This window comes from Heliconius melpomene, chromosome 12 (genome assembly GCF_056956725.1).
Source record: "Heliconius melpomene rosina isolate 202511_hmr_F chromosome 12, ASM5695672v1, whole genome shotgun sequence".
Lineage (NCBI taxonomy): Eukaryota > Metazoa > Arthropoda > Insecta > Lepidoptera > Nymphalidae > Heliconius > Heliconius melpomene.
Genome location: NC_140400.1, coordinates 3,900,834 through 3,914,163, shown reverse-complemented (window position 1 = coordinate 3,914,163; position 13,330 = coordinate 3,900,834). Strand labels below are relative to the sequence as shown.

General features: G+C 32.5%; 2 protein-coding genes across 6 annotated transcripts in view; one reads left to right on the top strand and one right to left on the bottom strand.

Moving 5' to 3' along the window:
- Nucleotides 1-3,483: 3,483 nt before the first annotated feature.
- Nucleotides 3,484-5,252, top strand: LOC146533465 (uncharacterized). Its single transcript, XM_085194755.1, has 3 exons — nt 3,484-3,705; nt 4,247-4,391; nt 4,900-5,252. Exons 1-3 carry the CDS (start codon nt 3,689-3,691, stop codon nt 4,993-4,995), a joined length of 258 nt encoding a protein of 85 aa, XP_085050881.1. The 5' UTR covers nt 3,484-3,688; the 3' UTR covers nt 4,996-5,252.
- Nucleotides 5,253-5,388: 136 nt separating this feature from the next.
- Nucleotides 5,389-13,330, bottom strand: part of LOC146533464 (anillin-like) — a 43,012-nt gene continuing 35,070 nt past the window's right edge. For 2 of the 5 annotated variants that reach the window (XM_085194001.1, XM_085194005.1), the window contains exons 11-21: nt 12,038-12,113; nt 11,489-11,638; nt 10,768-10,905; nt 10,293-10,448; nt 9,671-9,761; nt 9,083-9,229; nt 8,489-8,631; nt 8,184-8,264; nt 7,830-7,997; nt 7,216-7,416; nt 5,389-6,840 (exon numbers count right to left, since the gene is read on the bottom strand). In XM_085194001.1, the coding sequence (XP_085050127.1) occupies nt 6,556-6,840; nt 7,216-7,416; nt 7,830-7,997; nt 8,184-8,264; nt 8,489-8,631; nt 9,083-9,229; nt 9,671-9,761; nt 10,293-10,448; nt 10,768-10,905; nt 11,489-11,638; nt 12,038-12,113 (1,636 nt within the window). In that variant the 3' untranslated portion in view covers nt 5,389-6,555. The remainder of the gene's footprint in view (nt 6,841-7,215; nt 7,417-7,829; nt 7,998-8,183; nt 8,265-8,488; nt 8,632-9,082; nt 9,230-9,670; nt 9,762-10,292; nt 10,449-10,767; nt 10,906-11,488; nt 11,639-12,037; nt 12,114-13,330) is intronic. The other 3 variants (XM_085194003.1, XM_085194002.1, XM_085194004.1) reach the window with 3 other exon arrangements.

Here is a 13,330-nt window from a genome sequence, read left to right as displayed (position 1 = left end):
GCACAAGCGCAGGATTGTAAACGCGGCAGGTTGTGCATTCGAATCGAGGTAATTAAATATTAAATATTTTCATTTCTTCGCTCTAGTAACGAGAGAGCGCGGCGTTGAGTTCCGCCATTCAAAACGCAATTGCAAATGGTGAACACTAGGTTCCCAGGTTCCCTCTGCCTACCCTCCTTCGAGCAGAATATAGCATGAAATTAAGAAATAAAACAAAGTTGCTTCCCGCCGATGTACGCTTAAATCTTTTAAAATACGCACCGATTTTAATACGGTTTTCACTAATAAATACTAATATTTCACACGAAGATTTATTCACAAGAAGTTGGGTTAGAAGGTTAGGTTATATGAAACATACGTGTTATATTAAAATAAAATCGAGGATTTCAAACAATTTTACGAGATATCTTGAGGTCCAGCGGATGAAGCTGCGGTATACTAGTATTAAAATATAAAAGAAAATCTTAACACCATCGTCGCGTAATTTAAAAAAGTGTTGGGGATCCGTTAACAGTTTGATAATAATTGATTGTAGATTCAATAATCGATTTCTATATTAATTGTTTTGGATACTCAAAAAATATTATAAAATTTTCCAACTACAATTAGCTAACTTTTTGCAAAATCTTATGAGAAAATATGTATTTCACATATTTAAGTATTTAAGAATAGCGGTGCTAACTTATCTTTTCGATTGTAACACTAATATTGGCAATGGTCTATTTTCTTATCTTGAGAGTCTGTTGTTGAAACGTCAAATGGTTGTCTTTATAGTAATATACAAACTACTTTAAAATTTACTTTATATCTAATCTTCTTTTTGAGATGATGACAATGACAAATTTTTGATTATAAATTCGTCATCAATAATATGATCAAGTTTAAATGTTAACGGAGTGTCTTAGCACTAACTTCCCTCCGCTTACCCGGCTACGTGTAGAATATAGTGTCAAAGGAAAAAAAAACATTGGAGTTCGATCCCATATGCGTAGTTTCAACGCCCATCAGGCTCGATGCACTTAAACTCAAGACTTTTTCAATATAAAAAGAAAACGCACAACGTGGCTTCAATTAAATTATGATTATAATAAAAGTTTCTCTTTCCTCAAGGATCTCGGGTTCTAATGAACCCCGTATCTTGGAAGGCTTGTGTGGGGTGTGTCCCCACGGTTCAACTCGTAGATGCCTCTTAAAAAATATAATAATATTTTTCTGTCACGCATTAACCGGGATGGCGGATATTAGGCCGACTGGACATCTCCACCTTTTCGAGCATAATTATAGCTCTTATGGCCAATTTGGGAATCGACCCCACCATCGTCACATTTACAGTTGTAGGTACGATTGTGTCCTTGCGCCAGGACAGCCTGAGTTATTATTATTCGGAATTTCTAGAAATTTAAATAGGAAATGAAAAACTTTTTTTGAATCTTATAACGTTTTAAGGATCAAAATAAACAAAAATTGTAATTTAATCAGCCTCTTAGCGAGGGTTTGTGAATGTCAGATAAATAAAACGTAATGTTGAAACAAATCTACTTTTGTTGGAAGATCTAACAATCCTTTTATTAATTTACATTATAATAAATATATTTTAAAATGTCATTTCGCTTTATAAATATAATATGTTTATCGTACAAAATTGTTCTGTTGATAGTTTTGTTATTCATAACTTTTAATTAGAGACAGATTTAATTAGAGAGTGGTTGTGGACTGTTATAAGATCATTAAACGCAGTGCTGGGTTCCGTGGCAGGTCTGATATTAGGCAGAAATTGATAAATAATTAATTTTATATAGTAAACAAATTTATATGCTGCTAGGGTTTATGATTTCCCTAGTAGAATTATGATTAAATATGTTTAATCTTAAAATTATTTAAATTTAATGTATATCTATTTATTTCTTGTATTTTAAAAGACTAAACTAAAACCAGTACATTGTCGTATTCAAATAGCTCTCTATTCATATGAGATTTATTTTCTAAAGATGGATCCTTGTCTTTTTACATATTCAGAAAATATAGAATAAAATATAATAGAACCTAGTTTGTATGTTGAAAATTTTTTCTTCGTATTTTACATGTTTTTCTTATTATTTTTAGGTTTGTAGGTACGTCTCCCACTTTAGGGAATCAATTATTTTCATTTTTCCGTTCTGGTAAGAAATAGCTTCGCTTATCATGATATGTCTGAAATTAGGGCAGGAAATGGAGAGTAAAGTGTGTCGATACAAAAAATAAGCGCTAATCGGGCTCGCCCACCGAGGGTTCCGTAGAAAAATTGGAAGTCTCGAGCTCTCTGAAATTCAAGCTTAGCCAGAACCCTTCCATGTAATACCTTACTTGAACTAGCTTCCAAACCAAATTTTACCCCCCTTTTAAAGGAAAACAAAGGATTTAACCACAAATGTATAGTTTTCAGTATATCTTCATCCTTATGATAAGATATGCATCTCAATTCTCAAGTCACGATATAAAACTAGTTCAAAAATACATTATCAGATTTAAAATAAGCAGGTTGTACGTGTCCAGGGGGTAGACGTAAATATCCTATAACAATAGTATATTTGTCGGACACCTGTCGTCTTCGCCCTGCCGCTCCGCCTATTGTGCATGCTGAATGGGATCAAACGAATTTATATGTAACGATATTCTTTTTGAGATCAAGCGTATGGTATACTTTATATTTTAGTTTTAACCGACTGCGTGGAAAGAAAGTATTAGATTTTTTTAAAGGTAGGCTTTGAGAGAGGGAGTGTCTTAACAGTGGGTCCCCTCTGCCTATCCTGCTATGTGCGGGATACCAAGTGAAGCTAAAAAATAAATAATAATAAATTAACACTTGGACCAGATTTGGAATGGATGGAGCCGTCATTCTATATTAACAATAAAGTATGATATGAAATAAAGATTATTATAGGATTAACGAGTAATGAGTTAATGACATAAGACTTGCAGCCGATAGTAAGAATTGAATGAAAACGCACGATCATTCTTATATTTGCCGCTTCATCAATTAAGGTCACGTTTAATATTACAAGTTATAATTTTATCAAAATTTTATTATATATATTGGATAATTTAACAATGACTATTGTTTTTCGTTGATTGTTCATATGACATTCCGGTCGAGTCTTTTTAAAACAAGTTATCAGTTGAAGTAACCTGACGTTTTAAATTTAAATGCAACTTCACGCTGTATCCCACATGTAGCAGGGTAGGCAGAGGGAGTAGTGTTAATCCACTCCGCTCGTCACTTTTCGCCGAATTCTGGAAACATGCTTGTTGATTGGTTGAACTCAACACAACGCTTTACCTCAACACCAGAGTGAAGAAATAAAAATATTAAATATATAACATTCCTCGAGTGGGAATCGAACCGACAACCTATCGCGTTAACAGTCACACGCCTGTGCCCCTGCAACGCGACATGCCTAAAAAATAATTTCATGGAATATTACTAGCAACCTATTTTATTTTATTTTAAAATGAGTTAAAAATAAAATATTTCAAGATATCCAGCTTGTCCTTCTGAGTATCAACACCCAAGTTTATCCTCTCTTTGAGGTGCGCAGTACAATACAAAGGTACCTATATAAAGGTACAACGCCGTTATTTTTCACAATTGTGTTTCACATTCCTTCAGGGTCACTTGACATTCGGGAATAAAGTACATATTGGCTACAAAATGCATCTTACTAACAGGTTAGTGGTATTTTTAATTAGGTATAGTAATGTAAAATTATAAATATATAAATATGTTATATATAACAAATGAATAATTAAGGATCTTGTTTTTTTACAAAATAGTTAAATAGAAAAACCTTTTAAATTGTTTATTTTATAAAACCATTATCCAAAATATCCAATAACTTGCCTCTTTAACAGAACGAGGAAATGAAAATTATACTGTTTTTTCCTCAAGTGATAATCGAACTTACACGCTACCGCGTTTATAGTAGCAAGTTTGTGCATTTACGTATATGTTTATTTCAAAAACATACATAATATAGGGATTAGAGATATCGGTGATATCTTAAGTAACGTAGTACGTAACATTTTAGAATGATCATGTAAAAAGCTTAAGAAACTCGTGGACGGCATGAATGTAGAGATCGCTGAACTTGAATAAACTAGGACCTGGTCTGCGTTTTCGTTGCCATATCCATGAAAATAATATGAAAATGATCGATCTTTCTCTGTCTAATATTTAATAATTTCAGTACCTTACGACATTGTTTTCTAGGAGTATGACAATAGTAGTGCTATGTATGCTGGTGGCCCTCGTGTCAGCTCAGGTGACCTTCAGCCGAGACTGGTCCGGGGGGAAGAGGTCACCACCTGCAGTGTTTGATTGCAGTCAATTTGCAAGACTCTGTCGGCACTTTCTTGTAAGACATAGATATATTTTTATTAAGTTTATTAAGGAATGTTATCTTTATGTATTTTTGGTTTTAGTAATTAAAGATTTATTAAAGAAAGTTTCTATTTCTAAAAAAAATATGGAGGTTTTTTGTTATTGTTGTGTCAGTTTGGACTTTAAATCATAAGCATTATTTATCATTTAATAAAACGAAATTGATAAGTGCTTCTTTTTTTTTATAATCATGTACCTACATGATGTTTAGCTTAGACTTGATATGAGAAACAAAATTTGATATAGATATATTTTTATAATTTACTACGAATTTCTCTTTATAGATGAAAAGTGGAACGATGTCAAAATTATTATTTATTTCTCATTGGTTCTATCTATCGAACAAAAAAATGGGTAATATATGGGGATCGTAAAAAAAATTGTTATTATTTTCGACAGGTGTTAAATTAGTTGCATATTTGTACAAAATAAGTATTTTACTACATTTTCATAATTATATTCAGTAATTTTTATAATTCCAGCATGAATTAAAGGAAGGCCTAACAGATGATAAGCTTAACAGACACCGGCGAGTCGAACTGGAAGACGTGCCAGTAACTTATGAGGATGAGAAGTAATTATGAAATATTAAATAACGTAAAAAAAAAATATTATATCCAAAAATTTTATGAATCGTTAATGTTATATTCAATGTATACTAAGTAAGCGTTTAAAAAATGCTTGTATGTAGGAAATCTAGTCAAACAACATATTATCAAATAATATAAGAATATGTCAGATTATATTAAATTTTTCATTTAAAAAATCATAATATTATTTTTTGAAGTTGAAGATGAATATTGTGAAGTATTACTTAATAAATAAGTATAAATAATTGTTCGTTTTATTACATTGAAATCACTAGATTTCTTATAAGGAACTAATCAAATTGAACTTATTTATACTTTCTCCGGTTTGTTTAGTAATGTCTCGCAATTGGTCGGTAAGTGAATATAAAAAAAACAACCTCATGCATTACAGTAATTTATTACTAAAATAAATTGATTTTATGTACAATGGATAACAATCATACAGTTATTGCATTATCATAAAATAGGAAGAAAAATTGACTACATACGCATGTAATATAATAGATTAAATAATAATACTCTATTATTAATACAAATTTGCAGGAGAAAAAGATAATACATAAAAAAATTTAAAAAATAAATGTCATTTAAATGACAGTGACCTTTTAAAAAACAAGAAAAAACATGATATTATAATAGTAAACAATTTTTTATGGCAATTTATAGTAATAAAGAAGAATGTGTATTTTTTAATTATGTTAAGTTGCATTGTTTATGCTTAAATTTAAAAATAAAATTGTTAGCATAAAATTTAAATTATATTGTAAGTACAATCCACTAGCTTTATACCTACCAGTTTCGTTTATGTGGAAATCATTTATATATATAAATTATATTTTTCTCAGTTTATTAGCAAATATCTTCTTTTAATAGTAAAATCATGTTCCATGATCAAGAATTGGTGAATTATAATATAATTTACTATATATTTGAACTATTGCATTGAAAAATTAATTATATTTGTTGCATTGCAAAATTTCATTCAAATCTTAAATCTAATTTGGTTCTAGGCGGTAATGTTAAACATTAAAAATATACTCTAAATTTAAAATGTTAATTTAATTGTTAAATAGCATACATATTAATAAGAATAAAACTACACGGTATTTTTGAAATAATAACTAGTAATTAAAATTTGATAATAAAATGTTATTTTATAAATATTTTATAATGTCTATTGTTTATATTGTAAAGTTTAATTAAAATTTATTCAAAAAGATTAGAGGAACAACTTCACCATAACAATGTTCAAAATAAATCTGTTAAAAATATATAAACTGACTTTTAGGCAAATAATCATTAAAAAACGTTAAAATATGTCGTTAACAATTCTAAAACGTGTCACGTTTTATGCGTGATTGTGGTATATTTTCACCAAAATATGAAGCAATTTATTAAAAGTTCAAAACACTAAATATTGAGTTCCTTATACATTTAAAATATTATTAAAATATATATATTTTTAGCAGAAAGAAGGTCTAAAATATCAAACATTATATTATCGCCTACATGTAGAATTATCGTTCTAAGTTAAATTTCTCAATACAATCAATCATCATCAATGCCCACACATCTAACATATTCCAACGCACTATTCAACTTATCAAGCCACACATCTCTGTCTTGGGGGGTATCAGCTGCCAGTAGGTGCCGTCTCCTGACAGTACCATCGGGCCCCCTGACGTAGACCAGGGACCCACTGTCAGGAACTATCAGGCCGGCGGGTACTGATGATTCTAGAAGGATAGTGTTGGGACGAGCACATAGGTCCCGTGGCGCTCGGATCGCTTTGTCAGATGTTATTGTTGTCAAATCAATATCTCCAATTGGCATCTGTTAAATAATAGAAGATAATACTAAATTAAATTACTAATATAAATCAATCTATATTTATAACGAAAGTCATCATAGCAAAATAAGTGATTGATTTGATTATGCTTGTCATTGTAATGGCGGAACAGGGACAGAGTTGTGTTGGAAGGTAGGGATCCAACTTGAAACTGTCGGTTTGCTCAGGTCGCGAATATTAATTTTGTTACTTTAAAGTAATAAATAGTGAAGAGTTTCAATACGCAAGACTCTTGAGGTTGGAGACGACTGGAGAAAACCCAATGCCAGACATCTATCTTATATTATGTCTTAAGTATGGATGTACGCATCAGTATGGGTGGTCAGGAAGACTCAAGTTTAGTACCACACAAAACCTACCTTCTTCTGGACATCATCTGGGTACTTCCAGTACGCAAGGCGAGGGGGTTGGAGACGGAACCAGCGCCTGTGCCAGGCTCCTAATCCTGATACGTCATCGAAAGCGGTCAAAAAGGCCGCATGAGGTTCTGGAGGCGGCACTATCACGCGGGCTGTTATGTCCACGTTTATGGAACCTTCTAGGGGGCTTGGGTGCGGGACCTGGGGGAAAAATGAGCGAATTAGACTTACTTGAAAATTGTTTTTAGTTGAACCTCTAAACAAATCACATAATAATAATTAAATAAAATTGACTAAATCTATTTTGAACCTAATGACCCTGACAAAAATTTCTAATTGGGAAGGCACCACCCTATTAAACGTCCAAATTTCGTGTTATTTCAAATTTCAACATTATTTTAAATGAATTTAAGAAATTTTATTATTAGATTGCAAGAGTTGATTCGAGATTCATTAAAATTGTAATTTAATAATTTAATTGTTGTATAATTTGTCATCCAGTACGGAATATCTTTTAATAATGAAGTTTTTCCAAAAACGAAGTTAGTTGAATCGTGCAGTAAACGGCTTACATTACATTATTCCCAGAATCCTTTAAAATAAACTTCACAAACCTTATTCAACGTAAAACTCTTCCTGCTGGCCTGCTGCAAAGCAAATATGCAGTAACCGTGTAACTGAAACTGCGGCGTGCGGACCGACATGGGTCCCGCTGGACTTTGTACTCGAGGTGCTTTTAACTCTGACACTTTTGATTTAGGCGTTAGAAGCTTTGAATTGCCCTGGGAATTGTTTAAGAAATATTGTTTCAAAAATATATTATATTAAGTAATATAGATGTCATCGTGACCCCATAAGAATGTTACATTCATCTAGTATTTTTTTCAATAATACCTTTTTTAGTAATAAGAATTTTATTATCATTTTTTTTAAATATTACCTATATTTCGTAAAACAGTTATATTCACCTTTTTATTGGAGATATGATATTTAACATCATGTGGTAGAATCTCTTTGGATGCTTGAAGAAGATAAACTTCTACCGTCACCTGAAAATTCAAAAAATAATACCAATATTAATATAATAGACGAATGTATAATAGCTGAAAATATTATTATTATCAATTCCCCTGCTCTGGCAGAAAAACGAGACGTTCTGCCATACCACATGTATTATCTTGAAAATAAGTCGGTGCATAGGGAGAAAATTTCGCTCAGTTTACAGGATTCAGCGTGAAGTTATTGAGCAGTGTATAAAGTTCTACAAAATTACTTTAAAATCGCTCGTCAGTCCGTCCATCCGTATCTCGTCAGGGAAGTGCAGCGGTGCAGTGGGCTTGGTCAGCTGCATGCTCGTGGCTAACACTCTGTCACGACACTTTAGTAGGCATAATGCGTGATGACCGACGGCGCCATCTATGAAATGAAAAGAATTAATAAGTAAAATGTAAAAAAAACTTGAAAAGGTGTTAGCAAGATATTAGGATTTTTCAGCTTCAATGTTTATTTTGCATAGCAGGATGGGCAGAGAAACCCTAGTGACAAAATATTTCGTTTCCACTTTCCGCCGGAATTGGTCGTCGTGACATTGCGTATTAAGTGGTGAAGCTCTACGAGTTTTATCATAGAGAAAATAGAATATGAGAATTATTACCAGTAAATAAAGCAAATAGTCAATAGCTAATATTATAAATTACTACATCAGTGGCTAATTTCGAATTTCACTATTTGATGAAGGTGTCATGTACACATTTTTTATGTCAGTTTTAAAATTTCAAACGTTGAACTCAATTTTCTCGATTAGAATTTTGCGACGTATCACCTTCATCCACTCATGTCTTCAATTAATCTGTGGAAATACACATACCCGCATTCAGCTGTCTAACGTACTCCCTGCGCAGCGGCACCCTCATGTTGCTGATATGCAGGGTGGCCATGCCGGCGGTGGCTGCGGGGCCCGCGCCCTCCACTTGCAGCCTCTGCGACTCGTGGAGGCAGGCTTGACGACGATGGGCTGGAAAATACATTTTTTAGGAAAAAAGGTCCCCGTCTGTCTGTTTGTCTGCCTTTATCTCAGGAACGCTTGAGAGCGGGTTAAAATTCAAACGAGTTGGTTGATTTCCTGAAAAAATCGTAAGGCTTCCAGAGCGCTTATCCCTTAGCCTTAGCCAGCTAAGGTAAGCTTGAATTTCAGAAGAAGCTCGAGACCTCCAATTTGTGTATGATGGGCGAGCCCGACTCGCTTCTCCTGTTTTTTATTATCTTCACGCTGTATCCTGTCTATAACCGGGTAGGCAAAAGGAATCTAGAAAGAGCGATAGCGGTAAAACAGCCAGTTTCCGACTTTCCGCCCAATTTTGATGGCATTGGGTGTTTGTGCCAGAAAAAACTCAGCGCTTTGTATTGTTACCAGTGTAAGGGAGAATGATCTCAAAGTTTATCTAGGTTTACTTACTCGCTAATAACAGAAGTCGTTCTCCTTCAGCTTGTTCTGTAGATCCACTGAACTCTATGGTGGCAGCGCAAAGATTCAAAGCTTGGCTAGCCTGTAAAATCAATTGCATTTCTGTACTAAGAACGTAAATTATTTTTATTATAAGAATTTTGTTGAGATAATAAACTTTAAATTTATTACAATTAAGAACAACCTCAAAAGTTGAATTTCAATGAACCTGCAGTAGCTGTGCAGTTATCTTTAGAAAAAGTTTTACCACCTAATTTTAAAGATATTCAGGTTCTTTAAAATTGTAATCTGATATGGGAGAATACTTTTTCATATTACAATTTTATTAGTATTTAAAATTGTGATATATAACAAAAAACGGCATGTATTACTATCTCTATAGCATGTTCGCGTAGGGGTAGATTAAATGTATTGGGCCGTTTGGGCTTGGATGCTAAATTATAGTAAGATCATTTTTATAAATGTTAAATAAATTGTACAAAGTCGTCCTGTAATAAATATAACATAACCGTACTAACTGCTTATTTCAATAAATGTTATAAAAATTTTAATGTCTCTACGCCGTAGAGCCATTTCTGATGCTGCCTATATGAGGATCTGATATAATAAAAACCTGCGATATAACAGTCTGCTGCTTTGATATCTCGTTCTGCAGCTCCTTGATGCGTTGTCGTACGGTCGTCACGATGGCGGCGGGCTCGGGGGTCGGGGGTTCGCGTTCGGGGGACGTGTGACGTATTGTACGTATTGGGGTTGTGGGTGTTGATGACTGGAATGAAAGTTTTTTTTATTTAAAGGGGGAAATAAAACTGTAATAAATATACCATCGTAATCGGAGGTTCGATTTTCACCTGAGAGAAATATTTATATTCTTATTATTTCTACTTTAGTAAAACAAATTGCACCATGATATTTTGCGACATAACACACAATGCCTCTAAATTAGTTTTTCTTAAGTAAGAAAAAATAATATTTAGGCCATACAGCTTTTATTATCAGTTATTTCCAAAACCTCAAATACAAATAGTCAGAAGAATACTTAAAGAAAACTCTAATTGGTATTTGTTTACGAATGAATATATCCTTACCGCCTGCATACGTCTATAGAAGCTGACGCTATGCACCAATTCGTTGCCTCGGTCTGGCCTGGCCTGGACATGGCTCTTCAGCGGAGATTTGAACGCCTTGTCCTGGTATACGAAACTCGATGATGACAGGCTGCCGTGCTGCAAGCGTACTAATGTTATGGCCCAAGTTCATATTTTCAATAATGTTAAATGATCACAATGGTATAATAAAATTTTAAAATACAAGACATCTTCTAATAAAACTTACGTTTGCAGCTTCATTACGTGTCCTCATAACGAATTACATTTAATTATTTAATCGAGCTTTAGTTTTTTTTTTTCGTTTTTTTGGCCATAATATTAGAGCGCTATTTAGGATTAATATATTTTATATATTAGAAGCAACTCTTATGTCTATGTTAATTCCTATAATATTGTTGCAATCTACCAATTTTATTAAAATTGCACGAAAATTTGTTTTTAAGTATAGGTATTTCTGAACTAATCAAAACTAAAATATATCCGATAAAGTGATATTAATAATTACCATCTCTAAATATTTACATATAAGTGAAATATGAAATGATAAAAAGAAAAATCCACAAATTACCACTCCAAATATCAGTTGCCCTAGACTCAAGCCTATTCAGCCTATATGTAAATAAATCCACCACTGATATATCAAAAAAATATTTAATTAAATCTCACCGAAAATAGCTAACCTCAAACCGAAACTAGTTACCTCATTCACCTTATTAACTTTGGGTGGCGTTGGCCCTTCCTCCTCCAACGCTTCGTCCAGTAACTCATCCAGTTCACTATCGCACGCGCCCGATTCATCTGAATCGCTTTGAACTGCTTTTTTGTAGCTTGTGTTATTTTTCTTGACAACCTGTAAAATATATATTTTTTTAATTGAATTAAAAAAGTATGCTATGCAGTGATTTGTCACTAAGGCTGGTGAAGCAAAACGGCGATTAGTGTTGTAATTACCCTACTTTTAGTGCACTGCAACATATAGGGCTCCTGACATAGCATAATATTGTAATCTCTTTCTGTAGTGACCTTTTTCTCTATCTAATTGCTGCTGTTAATGTATTATTTATTCTTATTTTCACTGATGAAATTTCTTGTGCATATATTCAATAAGATACGAGATATGTAAAAGATAATAAACAAATATATGTAAAACTAAACTTTGTATAATTGGAATATGTATTACCTATATTTGTTTTTTATTGATTTACATACACGTATACTTACATAAAAAAAAATTTATAAAGAAACTTACATTCATAACCTCCCTTCCAAATGATGTTTCTGCCCAATTTTCGGATTTATTTAACTTTTGAGGTATGTTTTCAGTGCTGTAAAGAAATATAAAAATACTTAGTATAATATAACATACATTAACAAGTTAAATTAAGTATTGTTCATAATTCATTCTCCTTTGATGTTGCTTACAATGGGTTCTAAGTGTGCATAAAGGTTTTTTATTTAATGAATAAATATTCCTATTTTGTCCATTGGCGTATATAGAGATATTTTCTGGTGGGGGCCTAAATTTTAGTTTTGAATAGATATGTTTGTGTAAAGCTAAAGTTTTTTTTATTTTGTAGGGCATTTTTTTCCAACCCAATCCCCCTATTCCTAAAAGTCCATCATTGTGTCTTTGAAGTTAAATAAATGTAATATAATAATTAACAAAATTACTAACAAACTTAATTTTGAATTCAAGAGTGGCGTCGTTAAAGTGTCTCAATTTGGTCCTAGCGCAATGCTTTAATGCAAATTTTGTGAAGGTTTCAGGGAAGAAATGCCAGTTAACCAGAAGGACATCATGACAGAAATTTGGGACAAATTTTAACAATCATAATATAAGCATCATTTTTGCATTTTTTATTTTACATTGCTATTGTTTTTATGTTATTCTTAAACATGGACAATAAATTAAAAAAACTTCTTGTGATTTTATAATAATGTTACGCTATGGACGTCTGTAACTGTATAATAGTAAATTTAGCCGAAAGAACTTGGAATCTTATCTTTGCCTCGAAGCCAGGGCGAAGAAATGGAAATATAAAGGTAAATAAATATTTCACTTCCTCCAGTGGGGATCGAACCCACCACCGTCGCGTTGCAGTCAAACCCTTGTGCCGCTGCACCACGACAGCGTCCTCGTTTATTCGATTCATTTAATACGAAAGGAAAGTAGTAAAAAATCCTTACAATATCAATCACCGTTATTAAATCATTAATTCTGACGAAATGTACCGCAACTGTTTAAATACGGTTTTCGTTAAAAAAAACTTGTCGGATCGAATTGGATGCTATCTGTGTTTTGCTGTCGATTTAATTAAACATTTTATCTTATTATTTAGTACTCTGTTTCTCAGTCTCTGTTGTAATAATTATTATTTTGAGGTTTTTATGTAAAATCATTAATATTTTATGAGTTACTTGTATAAGCCCGTTAATTTAAGTTACAGTAGTGTATTTTTTTCTTTATACTCTATAAAAAATTGCAATTTTGAACTTTTCTTAAGGGAAAAACAGCACAAAACTTGTGTCTCTGTGTTGAAGG

Coding starts and splice junctions, on each gene's coding strand:
- LOC146533465 (XM_085194755.1), top strand. Junction 4,392..4,899: donor GACTCTGTCGGCACTTTCTT/GTAAGACATAGA, acceptor TTATAATTCCAG/CATGAATTAAAGGAAGGCCT.